General features: G+C 44.7%; 1 protein-coding gene across 3 annotated transcripts in view; it reads left to right on the forward strand.

The window, feature by feature from the left end:
- The window catches only part of Hydin (HYDIN axonemal central pair apparatus protein), a 360,278-nt gene that overhangs the window by 233,519 nt on the left and 110,481 nt on the right, over nt 1-16,278 (forward strand). For all 3 annotated transcript variants that reach the window (XM_076915883.1, XM_076915885.1, XM_076915884.1), the window contains 9 exons: nt 3,584-3,761; nt 5,843-5,970; nt 7,994-8,124; nt 8,549-8,685; nt 8,880-9,007; nt 9,231-9,422; nt 9,730-9,879; nt 12,107-12,346; nt 14,270-14,438. In XM_076915883.1, the coding sequence (XP_076771998.1) occupies nt 3,584-3,761; nt 5,843-5,970; nt 7,994-8,124; nt 8,549-8,685; nt 8,880-9,007; nt 9,231-9,422; nt 9,730-9,879; nt 12,107-12,346; nt 14,270-14,438 (1,453 nt within the window). The remainder of the gene's footprint in view (nt 1-3,583; nt 3,762-5,842; nt 5,971-7,993; nt 8,125-8,548; nt 8,686-8,879; nt 9,008-9,230; nt 9,423-9,729; nt 9,880-12,106; nt 12,347-14,269; nt 14,439-16,278) is intronic.

The following is a 16,278-nucleotide window of genomic DNA, read 5'->3' on the forward strand; positions in this document are numbered from 1 at the left end:
CCTTTTATTCTGTCCCAGATTCTAGTCTGTAGGGTAGCACTGCTCACATCCAGACTGTGTCTATTCTGAAAACACCTTCACAGACACACAAGACAGGCTTGTTTCCATAGTGACTCTACAGCCAGTCAAGTAGACAATGAAGATTAATCATCACAGCCCCCTCCCCCAGTCCTCACCCCTAGTAATAAACTCTGACAACCTGAGACAGCCAGGGAGATGCACTAGAGACCACTGGGAGATTTTATTGGAAGTTTGACAGATAGATGCTTCTGCCTGTCACATAGCAAAATTCCCTCAGAAAGCAAGCAAGGAGTTGACATAAACTGTATTGTTGGCACAAGTGAGGCAAGGTAAGGAAGCCCCATCAGGGAATGGCAAGAACCTTCCAGAACTTCGTTTTGTCTCCCAGCTACTAACCAAAAGTTAGCCTTGCAAGAGAACTTCATGGGATCCAGGGCCTTGAAGCTGCTATGATGGCCCTCCTTTTTAGGTCAGACTTCTCTTTATGTCTGAATGGGCTTTTTTCTTTGTATGTTTTTCTTTCCCTCTGTGCCAGCTATCCTATCACGAAGTCAAATTCCTATCATGAGAACAAATGTTTGCAGAATACAGAATTGTCCATGCATATTTAATGTATAAAAAAAAATAAGGACATTTGCCCAGCATGAGTCTCATGATTGCATGAGAACTGGTTTTACGGGGAAAACACGTTGCTGAGCAATGGAGACAGATGCTGAGGCTGCCCTCGTCCCAGTCACTGAGCACAGGAAGAACCGGCTGTGTGGGGAAACAGGACAATATCATAGACTGCCCAGCAGAAGAGTGAGGAGAGGGAAGATGAGGATGAACCCCCTCCCCCAACACAAGCATGACGCCCTTTGTAGCTGGACTGAGTATTTCGGACATACATGGAGTGGGGGTAAGCATGGTGGTGCACACATATGATCCCAACTCTGGGGAATGGAGATAGGCAGATCCCTAGGGCTCCCTGGCCAGCCAGTTTAGCCTACTTGATGAGTTCCAGGCCAATGAGAGACCATGCTTCAACATGCATGCTGTGAGGAATGACACGAAGGTTGCCCTCTTACACACACACACACACACACACACACACACACACACACACACATCAAAAATTATGAAAAACTCAAGCAAAAGGAATCGTAAACACTTCAGGAGCTAGAATGTACCCAGTAGGACTTTCCCATGTGAGGTTCCGCCCACCTTTGTGACATCATCAGTGCTGTAATTTAGACGCATTCAACATTCACACTCACTTTCTGACTGCTAACCTACTGGTTTATTTCCACCTTGTCCACAATCTTAATGCTTCAGTAACTGTCTTATGTGCACAAAATGAATCTGCGAAGCAAGTGCTGGACTCTAGAAGCACAATAACTGAACTATCATTATTAAACCCGGACTGTAGCTAATATATTTGTACGGATCTGTGGTTTGGGATGTATGCAGTCAACTATATAAAATGCCCCTGGGGCTTCTCTCCTGGATCTTTTGCTTTCTCCCAAGATTTATTTTAAAACAGCACAATTGTGGCTAGAGAGGTAGGTGGCTCAGGGGTTAAGAGAACTGGCTGCTCTTCCAGAGGACCAGTTTTGAGTGCCAGCATCCACATGGTGGCTCTCAACCCATCTGTAACACTTGCCTCACAGAATCCAATGCTCTGTTCTGGCCTCCACCAGCAAGAGGCATCTATGTAGCACACATAAAATAATTTAAGTGGTATAATTAGATGTTGTCCATGGCAGCTTTTACCCAGCATTATGATTTTTAAGATCCATCCATATTATTGCATCTTAACAACAGTTCATTCATTTTTACTACTGAATAATGTCCCTTTTCTAGCCATACTAAAAGCAAATGCTCATCCATTGAAACCACATTTGCCCTGGGCGCCGCCAATAGTCCCAGCTTCTCAGGAAGCTGAGACAGGAGGATCACTTGAGTCCAGGCGCTCTGAACTGTTGTGTGCTATGCTGATCAGGTGTCCACACTAAGTTCAGCATCAATCAATATGGTGACCTCCCGGGAGCAGGGGACCATTAGGTTGCCCAAGGAGGGGTGAACCAGCCAGGTCAGAAACCACATTTGCTTATAGAAAGTGAATTAGGCAGTAGTTTCTTATTAGAAACAATTCTGCTGTGAATTTTCTCTTACATATCTCAGTTTTCCTAGGGACTTCTGCCAAGAGTTGCTAGGTCATCGGCTATATTACAGTCTGCTTGATGTGACGACGTAAAATGTTTTGTTCTGTTTCTTTGTGTTAGGTTTAGTCTTTTCAAACTAAAGGTCTCTCTAGGTGGCTTAGGATGGATGGCCTTGAACATAAAATCCTCCTGTCTCCACTGAGTGCTGGGATTATGTTCCTATGCCACCATGCCCAACCTCCACAGTTTCCCTGTCTGCTCATTGATCTTGAAGTCCCACCAGGAGTATATAAGCATTTCCCATGAGGCAGGTTCTCACCAAAACTTGATAAATTTTACCAGCCTTGTGGTTAAGAAGGAAAATTTCGTGTTTTCTTAGTCTGCATTTCCTTTGTGACTTAGAAAGGTGAGTACTTTCCCAGTTTTAATCCTGAACCAATAGAATCTTATAGTGGTATCACCAAACCTGCTTTCAAATTATACTACAGAGTCAGAGGGATAAAAGAACATGGCACTGGGGAAAAAAAAAAAAAAAAAAAAAAAAAACAGAACAGACACAGAGATCCGCAGAATAGAATTGACAGCCAAGGTATAAATCCATACAAATACAGTTACTTGATTTTTTAAATACAAAAATGCCAAATACACGTGAGAGGAAAGAGAGTAAGCACCTTCATCCACTGGTATCAGGAAAGCTGGATTTCAACCTCTCATCCTTGACAAAATGTAACCCTAAATGCATCAAAGACCTCAACATACAACTTGCTAGTCTGGCGGGGTGTGGTGGTGCACACTTTTGATCCCAGCACTGAGGAGACAGAGGCAGGCAGACATCTGTGAATTCAAGGCCGTCCTGGTACTGCAAAATTGCTAAAGGACAAAGCACATTTCAACTTATAGGTAGAGGTGAGACAGGTACTTTCTGAGTAAGACCCCAGTGGCACAGGAAATAAGAGCATTGGTGGACAAATGGGCTTTCTGAAACTTAGAAGCTTCTGTACATAGAAAATATGAAGTAATTGGATGGTCAGTCCACAGAGTGGGAAGACATCTCTGCTAGTGAGTGATTCATTCCCATAGAGGACTAGGGTATAGCATATACGAAGAACTAAAAAAAAAAAAAATCTAAGAATTAAGAAAGAAACGAGCAACTTTAAAAATGTTTTATTTGTTCCTCCAAATTCCTCCTTTAGGCAGTGCCCACCCCTAGGCTGCCAGTGTCCACCCCTGGGCTGCCAGTGCCCGTCCCTGGGCTTCCAATGCCCGCCCCTAGGCTTCCAATGCCTGCTCCTAGGCTCCCTACTACCCTGGAATCTTCTCATCATTTCTCTTACAGCACCATGGTGTTTCTAACCACCCATCAGAAGCATAAACCCGGGGCATGTCGTCACGCTCTCTCTGGTCTCTCTATCATGCAGGGTTTTATCCAATCGAATAAGGAGCAGGTGTTGAAAGTTTACTACTTGCCTGGAATACCTGAGGTCTTTCAAAGAAACTTCCAGATACAGATCGCCCACCTGGTCCCAGAAAACATCACTCTGTACGGAGAGGGCATCTTCCCACGAATCAGCCTTGACCTACACAGGAACCTCCGAGGTACCTCCCCCCACTACAATAGCTTACCCTCCCCCACTACAATAACTTACTCATCCACTCTCGGTGGGGGTTGGGGGGAGGGGGAGTACAAAAACTAACAGTGTTTTCTTTGCTGTGCATCTTTGAAGATCAGGGCCTGCTCACTTTGTTTAGTCATTTTATTTATCTGGAAAATCTTCTCTAGTATTCTTCTATGTTGTGCCTCAGTTGCCAGGGGTGGGGGACAAGAGTTAGATTTGGCTCAAACTGTGGCCATTGCAAACTAAGACTCCCGGCCAATTTTGCCATCAATTAACTCCCACCAACACCAACGTGGTGACATTTGGGCCAAGTGTGCATTCCTTCAGCCAAAGTGTCTCTCCCAGTCCTCCTGTCCCAAACACGTTCGGCATCTTCATGATGGAGCTGGAGTCTGGTGTACTATCAGGTGTAAAAATCTCAGTGACCTTCTCAGGAAAGCAGCCATAGCCTTTACTCCAGGGTTACATGCTTGAAGGCTGAAATTAGATATTATTAGTTTTTTACCTGTGTGCCTAGCCCCATGTGGTCCCAGACCCATCTTCCTGTGCTAAGCTGGTGGTGATTCTGCCTCAGTGGGTCCCAATACTTGGCTTAGAGGCTCTTTTAGCTGGCTCTTCCTGACCCAGGGCAGGTCAGTGGAAACTGCTCGTTCTTCATGGCCTCTCCTTTGTGTTTCTCAGATCTGCTTGCTTTCCCTACAGGGTTTCAGAGGAAAGCCCACTTCCCAGTCCTCCTCTTCCTAAAGTCAGAAACTTACCCACTGAGGGCTATCCCTTAAATTATAACCACCAGCCCCCCTGGAAACATGATATGTTTTCATGTTATATTGTATTTCATATAAACATAAATGTGAATAAAGCTAATACCACACTATTCTCTAATATTAGAACTTTAGTCAAAGGAGGTAACCAAGCTCAACACATGCCTTCAGTCCTCAGGATCTGCTCAAGACTGCCATCGGGCCCTCAGCTGCCGAGATCCACACATGTGCAAGTCCCACACATAAAATGTAATGGTATTTGCATGGAATCCTTACACACCCTCCCATGCACTTCAACCCAGCACATCTAGACTCCTAGTGCCCAATACAACAGAAGTGGTGTGTAAACAGTGATCATACTCAGTTGCCAGGACTAATAACAAGAAAACATCCAGACAGCTTCAGTACAGGTGCACCGTTTTTCCAAACAGTTTTCGTCCATAAGTGTTTGAATTTGTAGGTCCCGAACCTACAGGTACAGAGAGCCAGCTGTGAGGGTCGGAAAGGAGACCTTTGCCTCATGGTTAAAAATCAGGATTCCCTGTTAGCATCATAAGATAGAGGGTGTGGTTACCAGGGAGATATTTCAGTTACTCAGATCTGAACATCGTTTGGTCTTAAGCACTGGTGTTTAGTTTCAGCATTTCTGATTTTTTTTCATAGTAGGCTTTTTAATTCTTTGCCTACCTTTACCCACAACGCATTTGAATTTGCAGGGACTTTTGGCCAATCCAAGCATCTGAGATCCCCCTGCCAACTGTCTACCCGCCTTCATTAAGGGTATTGTGACTCACTTGACTTAAAGTAACTTGAGTTTATGTTAACTGGGAAGGACTTAGCATGTAAAAAGTCACTGAAAGGGTGACCAACTATCTCAGTTTGTTCAACATTTGAAAGGGCCTGTCAGCAGTAGAAGGTTTAGAACTGAGAACTGAGCAGAGTTCCAATTTGTAGATCCTGACCCTGCAGGGATCCCGATTTTCAATCATGAGGCAAAGGTCTCCTTCCTGACCCTCACAGCTGGCTCTCTGTACCTCCAGATTCCTGCAGGAGCCTCTTAGTGCCTTGTGCTCTTAAGAACCAGCTTGTGGCTGTATCATTAAACTCAGTTAGGTCTCAGGTCAAATTCAACTCACTCACAAATTACCTGTCCCTCCAAAGGGAGAGAAAATATGGTAGGTGGAATGTAAAAACGTTCTCTCTCTCCTTCACTCCCCCCTGAGCTGAGAGTCTAGATTTGAGGCCGAGCACATCTCTTGTGTCTGACCAGGCGACTTCTCTTCCCCTCTCCCCTCCACAGGCAATGAAAAGTATGAACACTTTTTGGAACAAGCAAAGAAAAACATAGAAAACGAGTACAGTAAATATGAGAATGTCAATCCCTATGAGGTGATTACTGAGGAACTCCCCGAGGAGGAGACCGCAGAGGTGAGAGTAGCTCCATCTTGCACAGAGGAAAAGAACCTGTGAAAAGCAGGGTGGTGGTGTGGGATGGGATGGGGTAGGGTGGGGCTGGGCGGGGCGGGGCGGGGCTGCACGGGGCCAAGGCAGGGCGGGGCAGGGCGATGACATGGGATATCCCAGAAACAGAGGGGAGAAAGATATAGCCAAGGCAAAAGGGGGGCTTGGAAAAAAGACAAGATGAGCCCAAAGAGGTGAGCCACTATCTGGAGAACGCATTAAGAGTTTGGGACTTTTCCTAGGGCAAGAGGGAAGCACTAAAATGTTCTAACCGGAAGTACTACGGCATAATTGAGTTTGCATCTCTGAAAGATCCCTGTAGCTTCTTGTGGAGCTATGAGGCAACAGGGATTTATGGAACCAAAGCAGATAAGGGGTAATAGAGGCTTTTAAAAAGCTCTTGGGATGAATCTAGGTGAAAGGTAGTAGTGATTATGACACCCCCAGAAGAGGGGGCTGAGTGGGGACAAGGAATATTCCAGACCTGGAATGGTCAGGATTGAACAGATATGGAATGAGGTAGGGATGACATTTCATATCATAAAGAAGGGTGTATTGGGAGAGAAAACCCAGGAGGAAAATCAAGTTTTGTGTGAAAGGAATGAGGGGAGATGAATCAAGATGGTCTACTACTAAGCATAAAATTGCTTTCTTTTCATTTTTTGGAAATTCCATATGCATTTACAAATGTATCTCAGTCCCCTTTGTATCTCTCCACCCATTCCTTCCAGTGCCCCCATCTCCCATCAGCCTCCTAACTTCATACCCTCCCTTTTTTTTAACCAACCAAGTCAAATTAGAGCTGTCTGTATGTTTATATGTATGACATCATCTACCAGAGCATGAGCAACCTACTAAAATCCACCTCTTCCCAGGAAAAGTCTCCCTCCATTGCAGCCATCAAACACCACTGGCTGCTCGGTGAGGCATGAGGCATTGGGAATCCCTCCCCACTCAATGCTGGAATTTTTAACTGGCTTGATCTAGTTGTGCAGGTAACCACAGAACTTGTGAGTTTGCGTGTGTAGCATCCATGCTGTGTCCAGAAGCCAGCCCTTCATGGCACTCCCCCCTCCTCTGATCTCACATTCTTTTAGCCAGCTCTTCCAAGACGTCCCCTGAGCCTTTGTAAAGGGAAGAAATAACATTGTTGCACCAACCAGAGCTGAACACTCAGAATCACTTATTCTCGGCATTGAGAACTCTCATGAATCTGCATTAAACACTACCCTCCACAATAGGAAAACTTCTCTACCTGAAACACTAACTCCAGGGGAGCCAGTGCCTCTGACCACTGTGGATCTCTGGGCTCAAATGCATATAACCCCAGACACACATCTTCACATAAGTAAAAAAAAAAAAAAAATCATTATATTTTTTTGCCAGGGGAGCGTGCATATGTCACAGAGCAACTGAGACAGTACGAGAACCACTTTCCGGAGTCAGTTCTCCTTTCCATGTAGGGAATGAACTCAGGCCATCACACTTGGCAGCAAATGCCTCTTTACCTGCTGAGCCATCCTGCCAGCCCATGCCAAAACATTTTTAAACTGTATTGTTTGGGGCTAGGGAGATGGGTGAGCATCTGTGCGCACTTGCAGCTCTTCCAGAGGATCTAAGTTCAGCCCCTAACATCCACACAGTGGCTCACAACCATCCCTAACTCTGGTTCCAGGCATCTGTGGGGCTCTCTTCTGAACTACATGGGCACCAGGCACGTATACAATACACATACATATATGAAGGCAAAAACGCTCACATACGTGAAGTAAACAAATCTAAAAACTTTTCAAAAAACCTCTCAGTTATAAGTGCATGAGAATTTATTCATTATTAACCTTAACTTAGTACACATAGAAAGCATAGTAGACTTAGAAAGCATAAAGAATCAGTTTATCTTCTGTGGGGAAAAAAAACACCTTACCAACAATAATCAAAGAGAATACATGTTGAAGAAAGGTCTTCTGAATTGCTCTTCCTCTCGCTTTAGATAAGCGCTCATCTCCAGATGGAAGTAGAGAGACTTATAGTCCAAGACTATGCCCTGGAACACCAGAGAGGTATCTCCAGCACCACCGAGGACATCTACTTTGGCCATCGGAGCTGCCGCAAACTAGCCAAGTGAGGACCCCCTTGCATTTGTGTTGCCTTTGTTTCGGAGTGTGTTGAAGCAAACAGTTCTTTGTGTCTCCTGAGATACTGATGGATCACCTGGGACTAGAAGCCACACGCCTCATGTTATCGGTCATTCCCTAGCCTCAAGCCAATCAGGCAATTCTGGCTCTTAAAGCCAGAATACCACACCTATGTCAGCTCCCTGGGGCCCCATACTGAACATGTCACTGGATAACGACCAAAACACACATGCGTACTTGTGAAGGATACGAGAAGTGTCTACTCTTTATCTAAGGGTCCTTAGCTGTTCTCCACCACACACAAAAAAAAGTTGCACACAGGAGAGAATATAAACTCTCTCCCTTTGTGAAAAGTGGCCTTCTAGGCTTGAACGTGACCAGTGACTAGGACATCCCCCTGACTGTTTCAGAGTCCAGCTGCCAGAGTACATCCTGGACTTTGGCTACATTGTACTTGGTGACGTCCGAACCCACATCATCAAGATCACCAACACCAGCCATTTTCCTGTGTCCTTCCATGCAGAAAAGCAAGTCCTTCATGAAACAGGTACCAGGAGCTATGTCCCATCCTTTCAGGGCCTGTGACAGGAGCATACTTCCTTGACATTCCCGCTACTTCTGTACTCTGAGATACTTTGCTCAGCCTATCACAGAGGGCAGGCTGTGTAGGGCAACTTCTATGTGCTGTTTTTCTTGTTCATTAAAAAAAAAAAAATTTTTTTTTCCTTTGTCTTGGTCCAGGCTTTAGCACTGAGCTAGACCGTGTAAAGAGTCTACCTTACTGTGAGACGGAAACATTTGAAGTGAGATGTGACCCACAAGGGGCTAATCTTCCTGTGGGGAACAAAGAAGTCGTTCTCCCCATTAAGGTACAGTGTACCCCTAGGCCCACAGTGGCCATCCAGGTTCCCAACCAGGCCTGTTGAGAACCCCAAGGTGATGCAGTACTGGGGATCAAAAGCTGGACTCTGAGCCCCCTAAGCAGGATCTTTATCGTCAAGCTACATGTCCAGCCTGAGACACTATTTTGTTGTGGTTTTTTTTCCCTAACCCCAAGCCACAAGGTAACTGTAATTTTTCTGTCTGTTCCAGGTGTTTGGAGGGCCAACCATTCACCTCTGTCTCCAGGCCACTGTGACCATTCCAAGTATGACCCTGTCGTGCAACAAAATAGAATTTGCTACAATCCAGTGCGGGCAGTGCATGGTGGAAACCATTCAGCTTTCCAACCATCTCCAAGTCCCTTGTGAATGGTTTGTCCACACCCCAAAGACTACTAACAAGGTGAATTGTGTTCCCCTTCTCTCCATATCTATGTTAGCCAGAGCTGGGACCCTAGACCTTTCCTCCCATCATTTTAACTTCCCATTGAAAGACTCTCAGTGTTAACCGTTGCCCAGACCCTAAGCCTGGCACTTGATGCTATATCAGGCCTTGCCATTGAGTAGAATGTCTTACTTCCCCTTTCCCTCCAGTGCACATTCCCAGATGCCTGGAAAGCACTCAGGAAGTGTAGCTCTCCTATGCATGGGGAATGGAATGGATCTGCTTTCCACATACATGATCTAACTGTCTAACCTCTGTTACCCAGCTGGATAAACACATGCCAAAGTATTTACGACGAAAGCTACGAGCTGAGATGCTTCCCAAGACTCGGATCTTTGAGATCCAACCCACTTCCGGAGTCTTGGATCCTGGCGAGAGGGCCAATGTGCAAGTGAAATTCATGCCTAAAGAAGAGGTGAGCTCGAAAGAAAAATGAGGCTTTGTAGAGATCTTCCTTCTGGGTCTCTCCGAGGTCTAAGCCCAGGTTTATCTGAGACTCAAACCTCCCATTCTGCATATGACCTGTCCTTCAAGTTTACCTACTTGCTGTGTGGCTCAGTGGGCTGGGCTCAGCAGACGTAACACATCAACGTTCTCAATGGCACAGTATTAGTGGCATGCGGCTTCTGTATGTATAGGCTGTGTATCTTTGAGCAGATCACTTGTCTGCCTAAGCCACAGCTTGTTCATAGGTAACAGAAAGAAGCAATAAGATTCCCGTATCAAAACTCCCTTATTGCAATTCTGAAACCCAATAAGGCTCCCAAAAGTGGGGGTTGAAATTTCATAAGTCTCATATTAAAACTCACTCAATAGAAAAATCTCATTTGAACTGACATGACTGTTTGGCTTTCTTTATCCTACCTAGTTTCCAAGCATTGCAACTACAGAAATATTAATGGGTTTCATTACAGGAGACGTCACCGAGACTGCTTAGGGCACCAGGTAACAGAGTGCTTGCCTTCTTGCAAGTCAGAATTTAAAAGCAGCTGGAAGCTGAGATTTCAGATAAGCTAGTCCTAAGCTGAAGCCAGGGCTCTTTGGGTCATTTTGAAGATTAATAACATCAAATGGAGTACGCAGCACACTGCTCTGTGCTTCATCAGTGACCCAGTGACTATGAACACAGGTGACTCGGGAACCCTAAGCCACCGGGGCAGTCAGCACTTCCAGGCAGAAAGCCTCCCTGAGCCTCACAAGTGTCATCAGTGTGAAGTCACTCTTAACGGAGAACATGGCAAGAATACCAAATTCCCGGAACCAGAGAGGATCTCAAGAAGTCCCCCTATGACGATGTTTATTCAAAGCCTAAGACATCCAAGTGATATTTTCCTTTTGGTTGTTTTCAAACACAGGGTTTTGTGTACTCCAGAATGGTCTGGAGCTCACTAAGTAGCACCTAGGGTAGCCTTGAACCTTGGATCCTTTGCCTCTCAATTACCAGAATTATAGGCATGCACTCCCAAGCCTCATATATATCCTATTGGGAAAAAAAACTATGTAAATTGTATACAATATATGGCCAACTCCAGTTTTCCTGGTAATCACTTTAAAGAAATGCTTCAGAATCTGTAACAGAAAAGTAGGAAAAGTAAATAGCTTCATATTTCATTCTAAAACGAAGCCCGTGTTCCTCCTACCTATCAAAGTCAACCAATAATGCTCCTGGTGCTGAAGCTTCTCTTTCTGTCCCACTTCTTCCCTCCCTGATCCTCCTCTCCCTCCTCCTCCTCCCCCTCCTCTTCTCCCTTCTCCTCTTCCACTTTCTCTTCTCTCTCCTCTCCTCCCTTTTCTTCCTCCTCCCCCTTCTTGAGCTTTTTGTTGGGTTTCACTGTGTATCTCTGACTGGCCTGGCACTTGCTAAGTAAACCAGGCTAGCCTAAGACTTGCTGTGATCCTTCTGCCTCTGCTGGATAACAAGTAACATGCTTGCTATTATTAAGAGAGTCTTAAGGGGCTGGAAAGATGTCTCCATCGTTAAGAGCACTAGAGGTCCTGAGTTCAATTCCCAGTAACCACATGGTGGCTCACAACCATCTAAAATGGGAACCATTGCCCTCTTCTGTTGTGTCTGAAGACAGCTACAGTGTCCCCCATATAAATAAAATAAATAAATCATTATTTTAAAAAAGAGGGTGTCTTAAGACTAGCAAGGGTTTAGCCAAGATTTGGATATTATTTTACTTTATTTTTCTTTGTGGTACTGGGAATTAAACTATCCTCAGCCTGGTTTTGAATTTTTATCACTTCTGAATGAGGGAGATATCACAAAGAAGCCCAGGAGATGGAATGTTTGCCATGTTCCTGGTAGTCATTGGTGGAAGCTGATGTTGGTGCTGACACTGGAAGAGATTAGGTGTTCCCTGGCTTTTCTACTGTACCCTCTCAGGCCCAGAGCGACAGAGTGATGCCTGTACAGGAAACTCAGAATCATGACGCATTCGAAGTCCTTCTCTCTTTGCCCGAGCCCTGGCACAGAGCCTAACATGCGATAGACACAGCATGCAAATGCTCCACCACAGAGGTCGCTCTTTCACCGCTCCGTAGGAAACGAGGCTCCTTTCATCAGGAGACAAGAAGCTTTGTCCCTTTTAGCAGTTCTCCCTTTTACATTGTGTGTTGTTTTTCTCCGTGTTTTCTAGAAGTTCTACAGCCAATCCCTGCTGTTCCAGATTGGCCAGAGCACTCAGAAGCTTACCCTTCTGGCACAGGGCCAAGGTCTGGAGCCACGCCTGGAGTTCAGCCCTTCAGTTCTGGAACTGGGGCCCCTCCTGCCTTTTGCATCAGGAGATGAGGCCGAGGTGATTGTGAGGAACCCCTGCAGCTTCCCCATTGAGTTCTACTCCCTAGAATTTGACCAGCAGTATCTCTTAGAAGAGAAGGTAAGCAGAGACCAAAACCAAACACCCTTCCTGACATGGCAGGCCCCACCCCTGACATGCGTTCTTCTGTCCACAGTACCTTCCTTCTGGCCTTTCTCCTCCTCTTTCCTTGTCATTTTATCAGTCTCTTCTCCGTAGACTTTCTCCACCTGCTTCTCTCCACATGAGAACTTACTGCTTTTTTTTTTTTTTGTAATTCCAATATGCACTTTTAAACAAATTAAAAATCCAATGCATATTTATGGTCAATATTTGCACAGTAAAGAACTACATGTAACAACCTGGCATTATATTTAAAATGACTTTCTTTTAGACTTCCTATAATTGGGGCACTTAAGAAATATGGACTGGGCCGGGCAGTGGTGGCACACACCTTTAATCCCAACACAGCACTTGGGAGGCAGAGGCAGGAGGATTTCTGAGTTTGAGGCCAGCCTGGTCTACAGAGTGAGTACCAGGACAGCCAAGGCTATACAGAGAAACCCTGTCTTAAAAAAGAAAGAAAGAAAGAAAAGAAAGAAATACGGACTGGGGAGATGACTTAGTAAGTTCACTCCTTTAAAGCATGAAGACCAGCATTCAGTCCCCAACATTCATGTGAAGAAACCAGTTACAGCAATGCATAGTTGTGATCCTAGCACTGGGAGGGCAGAGGTAGTTGGGATTCTTGAAGATCCCTTAGAATCAACCAGGCTAACTGAAACAGTAAGCTTCAAATTCAGTAAAAGACCCTGAGTCAAAGAAACAAAAAAGTAGAGAGTGACTGAGGAAGATAGTGAAAATCAACCTATATTCTTCATGTGTCACATATGTGCAAATGCACGCACACACACACACAGAAAAAGGCATGCACACAAATAACTTTAAAATGCATGAACTAGACAATCTCTGCCCTTAGTTTGGATATGTAGACCATTTACATTTAATATAATGGTTGATATACTGAGGACAACATCTGCCATTTTGTTTTGCTGGTTTTGCTCTTTGTCTTCTGCAAACTTTGTGGTAACTTCTTATCAGTCCTTTCAATGTTGTTTATCATTCCATCTCAATTTATCTGGAGCACTTTTTAGTATATCTCTTTATGTAGCTTCTTTAGTTATTACTACACATATTGTATTATGTCTATGTAACTTATTATGACCTATTGGGGACCAATCTCCTGATTTTAATGTAACTTTCTTAAATCTTTCCTTATAACATTGTAACTCTATGTGGTTTTGTTAGAAAACCACAGAAAAGGAGAAGCATTTATCCTTTTACTCTTTCCATTATTCATCATTTTCTTTCTGATATTCCAAGACTGTTCTACTGTTTCCTTTCCAGTTAAAGATCCATTACTGGCTACTTTATCATCATCATCATCATCATCATCATTATTTAACTAGTACAAGAATAATGAGTTTCATTATGACATTCTCACATATATTGTCATTGTAATTTACAACCCCATTACTCTTTAGTTAACAATACCATGGTAACATCACCCCATAAGATTAGCTCACCTGGTGACATTATAGCCATTTCAGTTTTAGAACAAGGACAAAATTATCTAGTAACACAATCTCACATTTCAGAACATACCCCTCACATTAGTTGATTTGTGACTGTACTTTTTAAGAATGAAACACTCAGAGTGGATGATAGAATTCTGTATGTTTGTGATTAGAAAAAATGTATTGTGCTATTTTCAAAGAATAAATTGTCTCCACATGTGCAATGCTTGGGTGGGTATGAAACAAAATAAAGGTTTTGAATCCCCATAAGTTCAGGATTCGGCTCTATATTTGGACCTCTCTGAAGGGCCCCACCATGTAACACCCACAATGCATCTCTCTGAATCTTAGCCATTTTTGTGAGGCCAGAGAGCAAGAGGAAACCTCCACTAAAGCCAACAGTAGTTCTCATTCTCCCCCTGAGCAGATGCTGCGACAGCTGAAAGGCTACGACTCGTACAACACCCTGCTGCTGCCTCCCCGGAACCCGGGGGAGAAGCTGCCACAGGAAGTGTATGATTACTTTAAGGAGATGAAGAAATCAAAAGAGGAGCACATGAAGGCCAAGTACCTGGAGAACCTGGCCCAGGAGAATGGTGAGAACCCAGCACGGAGCTGAGTGAACTCTGGGCCATTGTCCTATCCTATTCCAATTACCCCTGCCATGGGACCAGCCCACTCTTGAGTACCTGCCAGGTACCTGTTACCTGCTGTATCCTGTTTAAGACCATTACAAAATGGGTCCTGTGGTCTTTGTGTTAAGGATGCAAAGGCTGCTCTCACTAGGATCCAGGGATTACTGAAACTTAAAACAAGGGTGGAGGCTAAAGACCATACTCAAGGTTGTCCTCTGACCTCCTCATGTACACACACACACACACACACACACACACACACGCACACGCATACACACATGCGTGCAATCCTCACATAGCCCCTACTTGTAAACCTAGTACATGGGACAGTAGCCAGTACATGGCATGCTCGACAATGTGTGGCATGTAAGGAATGAGCTAATGGGCCATATGGAAACCTCTCCTCCAGCCTCATAGTCTCTCAAGGAAAGAGAAGACAGACAGGATGGTCACTTGGCTTGCAGGAAAGACTGCCTCTCTGCTCAGTGCTCTGGTCACGTGTTCAGCACCAGTAACTTGTTGTAGCTGTTTTCACAAATGCCACAGGGCAAGTGGCTCTCACAGTCCTAGTTGCTAGATATAATGGGGTCAAGGTATCACAAGAACTGGTCCCTTCTGAAACCCATCTTCTTATGGATAGTTCTCTTCCTCCTGTGTGTCTCTGCCCTGACCTCTTAGCTGATACCAGTCATACTAAATTAAGGCATGTCTATATGATGGCCCGGAAACTCTCGTTATCTATTCAAAAGGACCAATTTTCAAATAAAGTGACCTTCTGAGACATTGAGGGTTAAGACTTTAGTACACAAATGTAAGGAGACTTGAATGCATAAAATTACCTGCCATGTTGCCAGTGTTGAGCTGAAGAGGGGCTGGTAAGAAGATGAATGGCACAAGGCCCTTTGGAAAGCTCACAGTCAAGATGATGATCAGAGACAGGGCAACTCAGGTCTAGTGGCCTCAGGAGACTTTGAGCCTGCCATGTATAAAGGGCCTTGTGGAGGCAGGGAAGAGCCTTGTTGCTCTTGAAGTCCCTACATACCAAACTTCATTTGTCCCAGTAGAAGATGGTCTGGATCCAAGCTGATGGGTCCCGGGGCAACCCAGGCCAGATGCTCATCAATACCTCTCTTGACACTGGCTCACACTGCTCTCATGCCGTGGACTCTCCCTTCTCTGACCATATCCCAGGGACGGTGGCCGCATCTAGTCACATCTCAGTTCTAAACAAAGGGGTTTCCCTAGGTTAGAGGGGATCGCCTACTGTTGTCACAGGCTGTTGTACCCACTGAGATGCTGTGGAAGAGAAAGCTGTAAGGTGGGTGGCAGCCTGACAGGGATCAAGGTACACTTAGTGGCAACACTGGGAATGTTGGGGAGGCAGTGATGGCGGAAGCGGGCTCCAGGCTGTCATGTACAGAATGGTCTCCATGTCGTTCTGAAAGCCTGAGAATTAGAAAAGTGCACAGCAGCCGTTCTGTTCCAGTGATTATAAAGCCACCCTCAATTCCTGTCACTGCATGTCTGTCTTAATCCTTGTGACTTTTGGACAATTTAAACCTTCTATTCTGGGACTCTGAAAATTCTCCAAGTTTCTTGGGCAAATGCAAACTCTTGGTATCTAGCCACAATTAAATGCTGGAAACCTGCATATAGAAGTAGCATTGGAGCAGGCTCATGGTTGGTCTTGATTTTTAGGATTGGGTAGGTACAGGATGATTATCAGTGCGGCTGTTCTTTATTATGATTAAATAATATGTTTGTATTAATTCTTTGAGAATTTCATACAACTTATTTTGAC

The sequence above is a fragment of the Arvicanthis niloticus genome, chromosome 18, assembly GCF_011762505.2.
Source record: "Arvicanthis niloticus isolate mArvNil1 chromosome 18, mArvNil1.pat.X, whole genome shotgun sequence".
NCBI lineage: Eukaryota > Metazoa > Chordata > Mammalia > Rodentia > Muridae > Arvicanthis > Arvicanthis niloticus.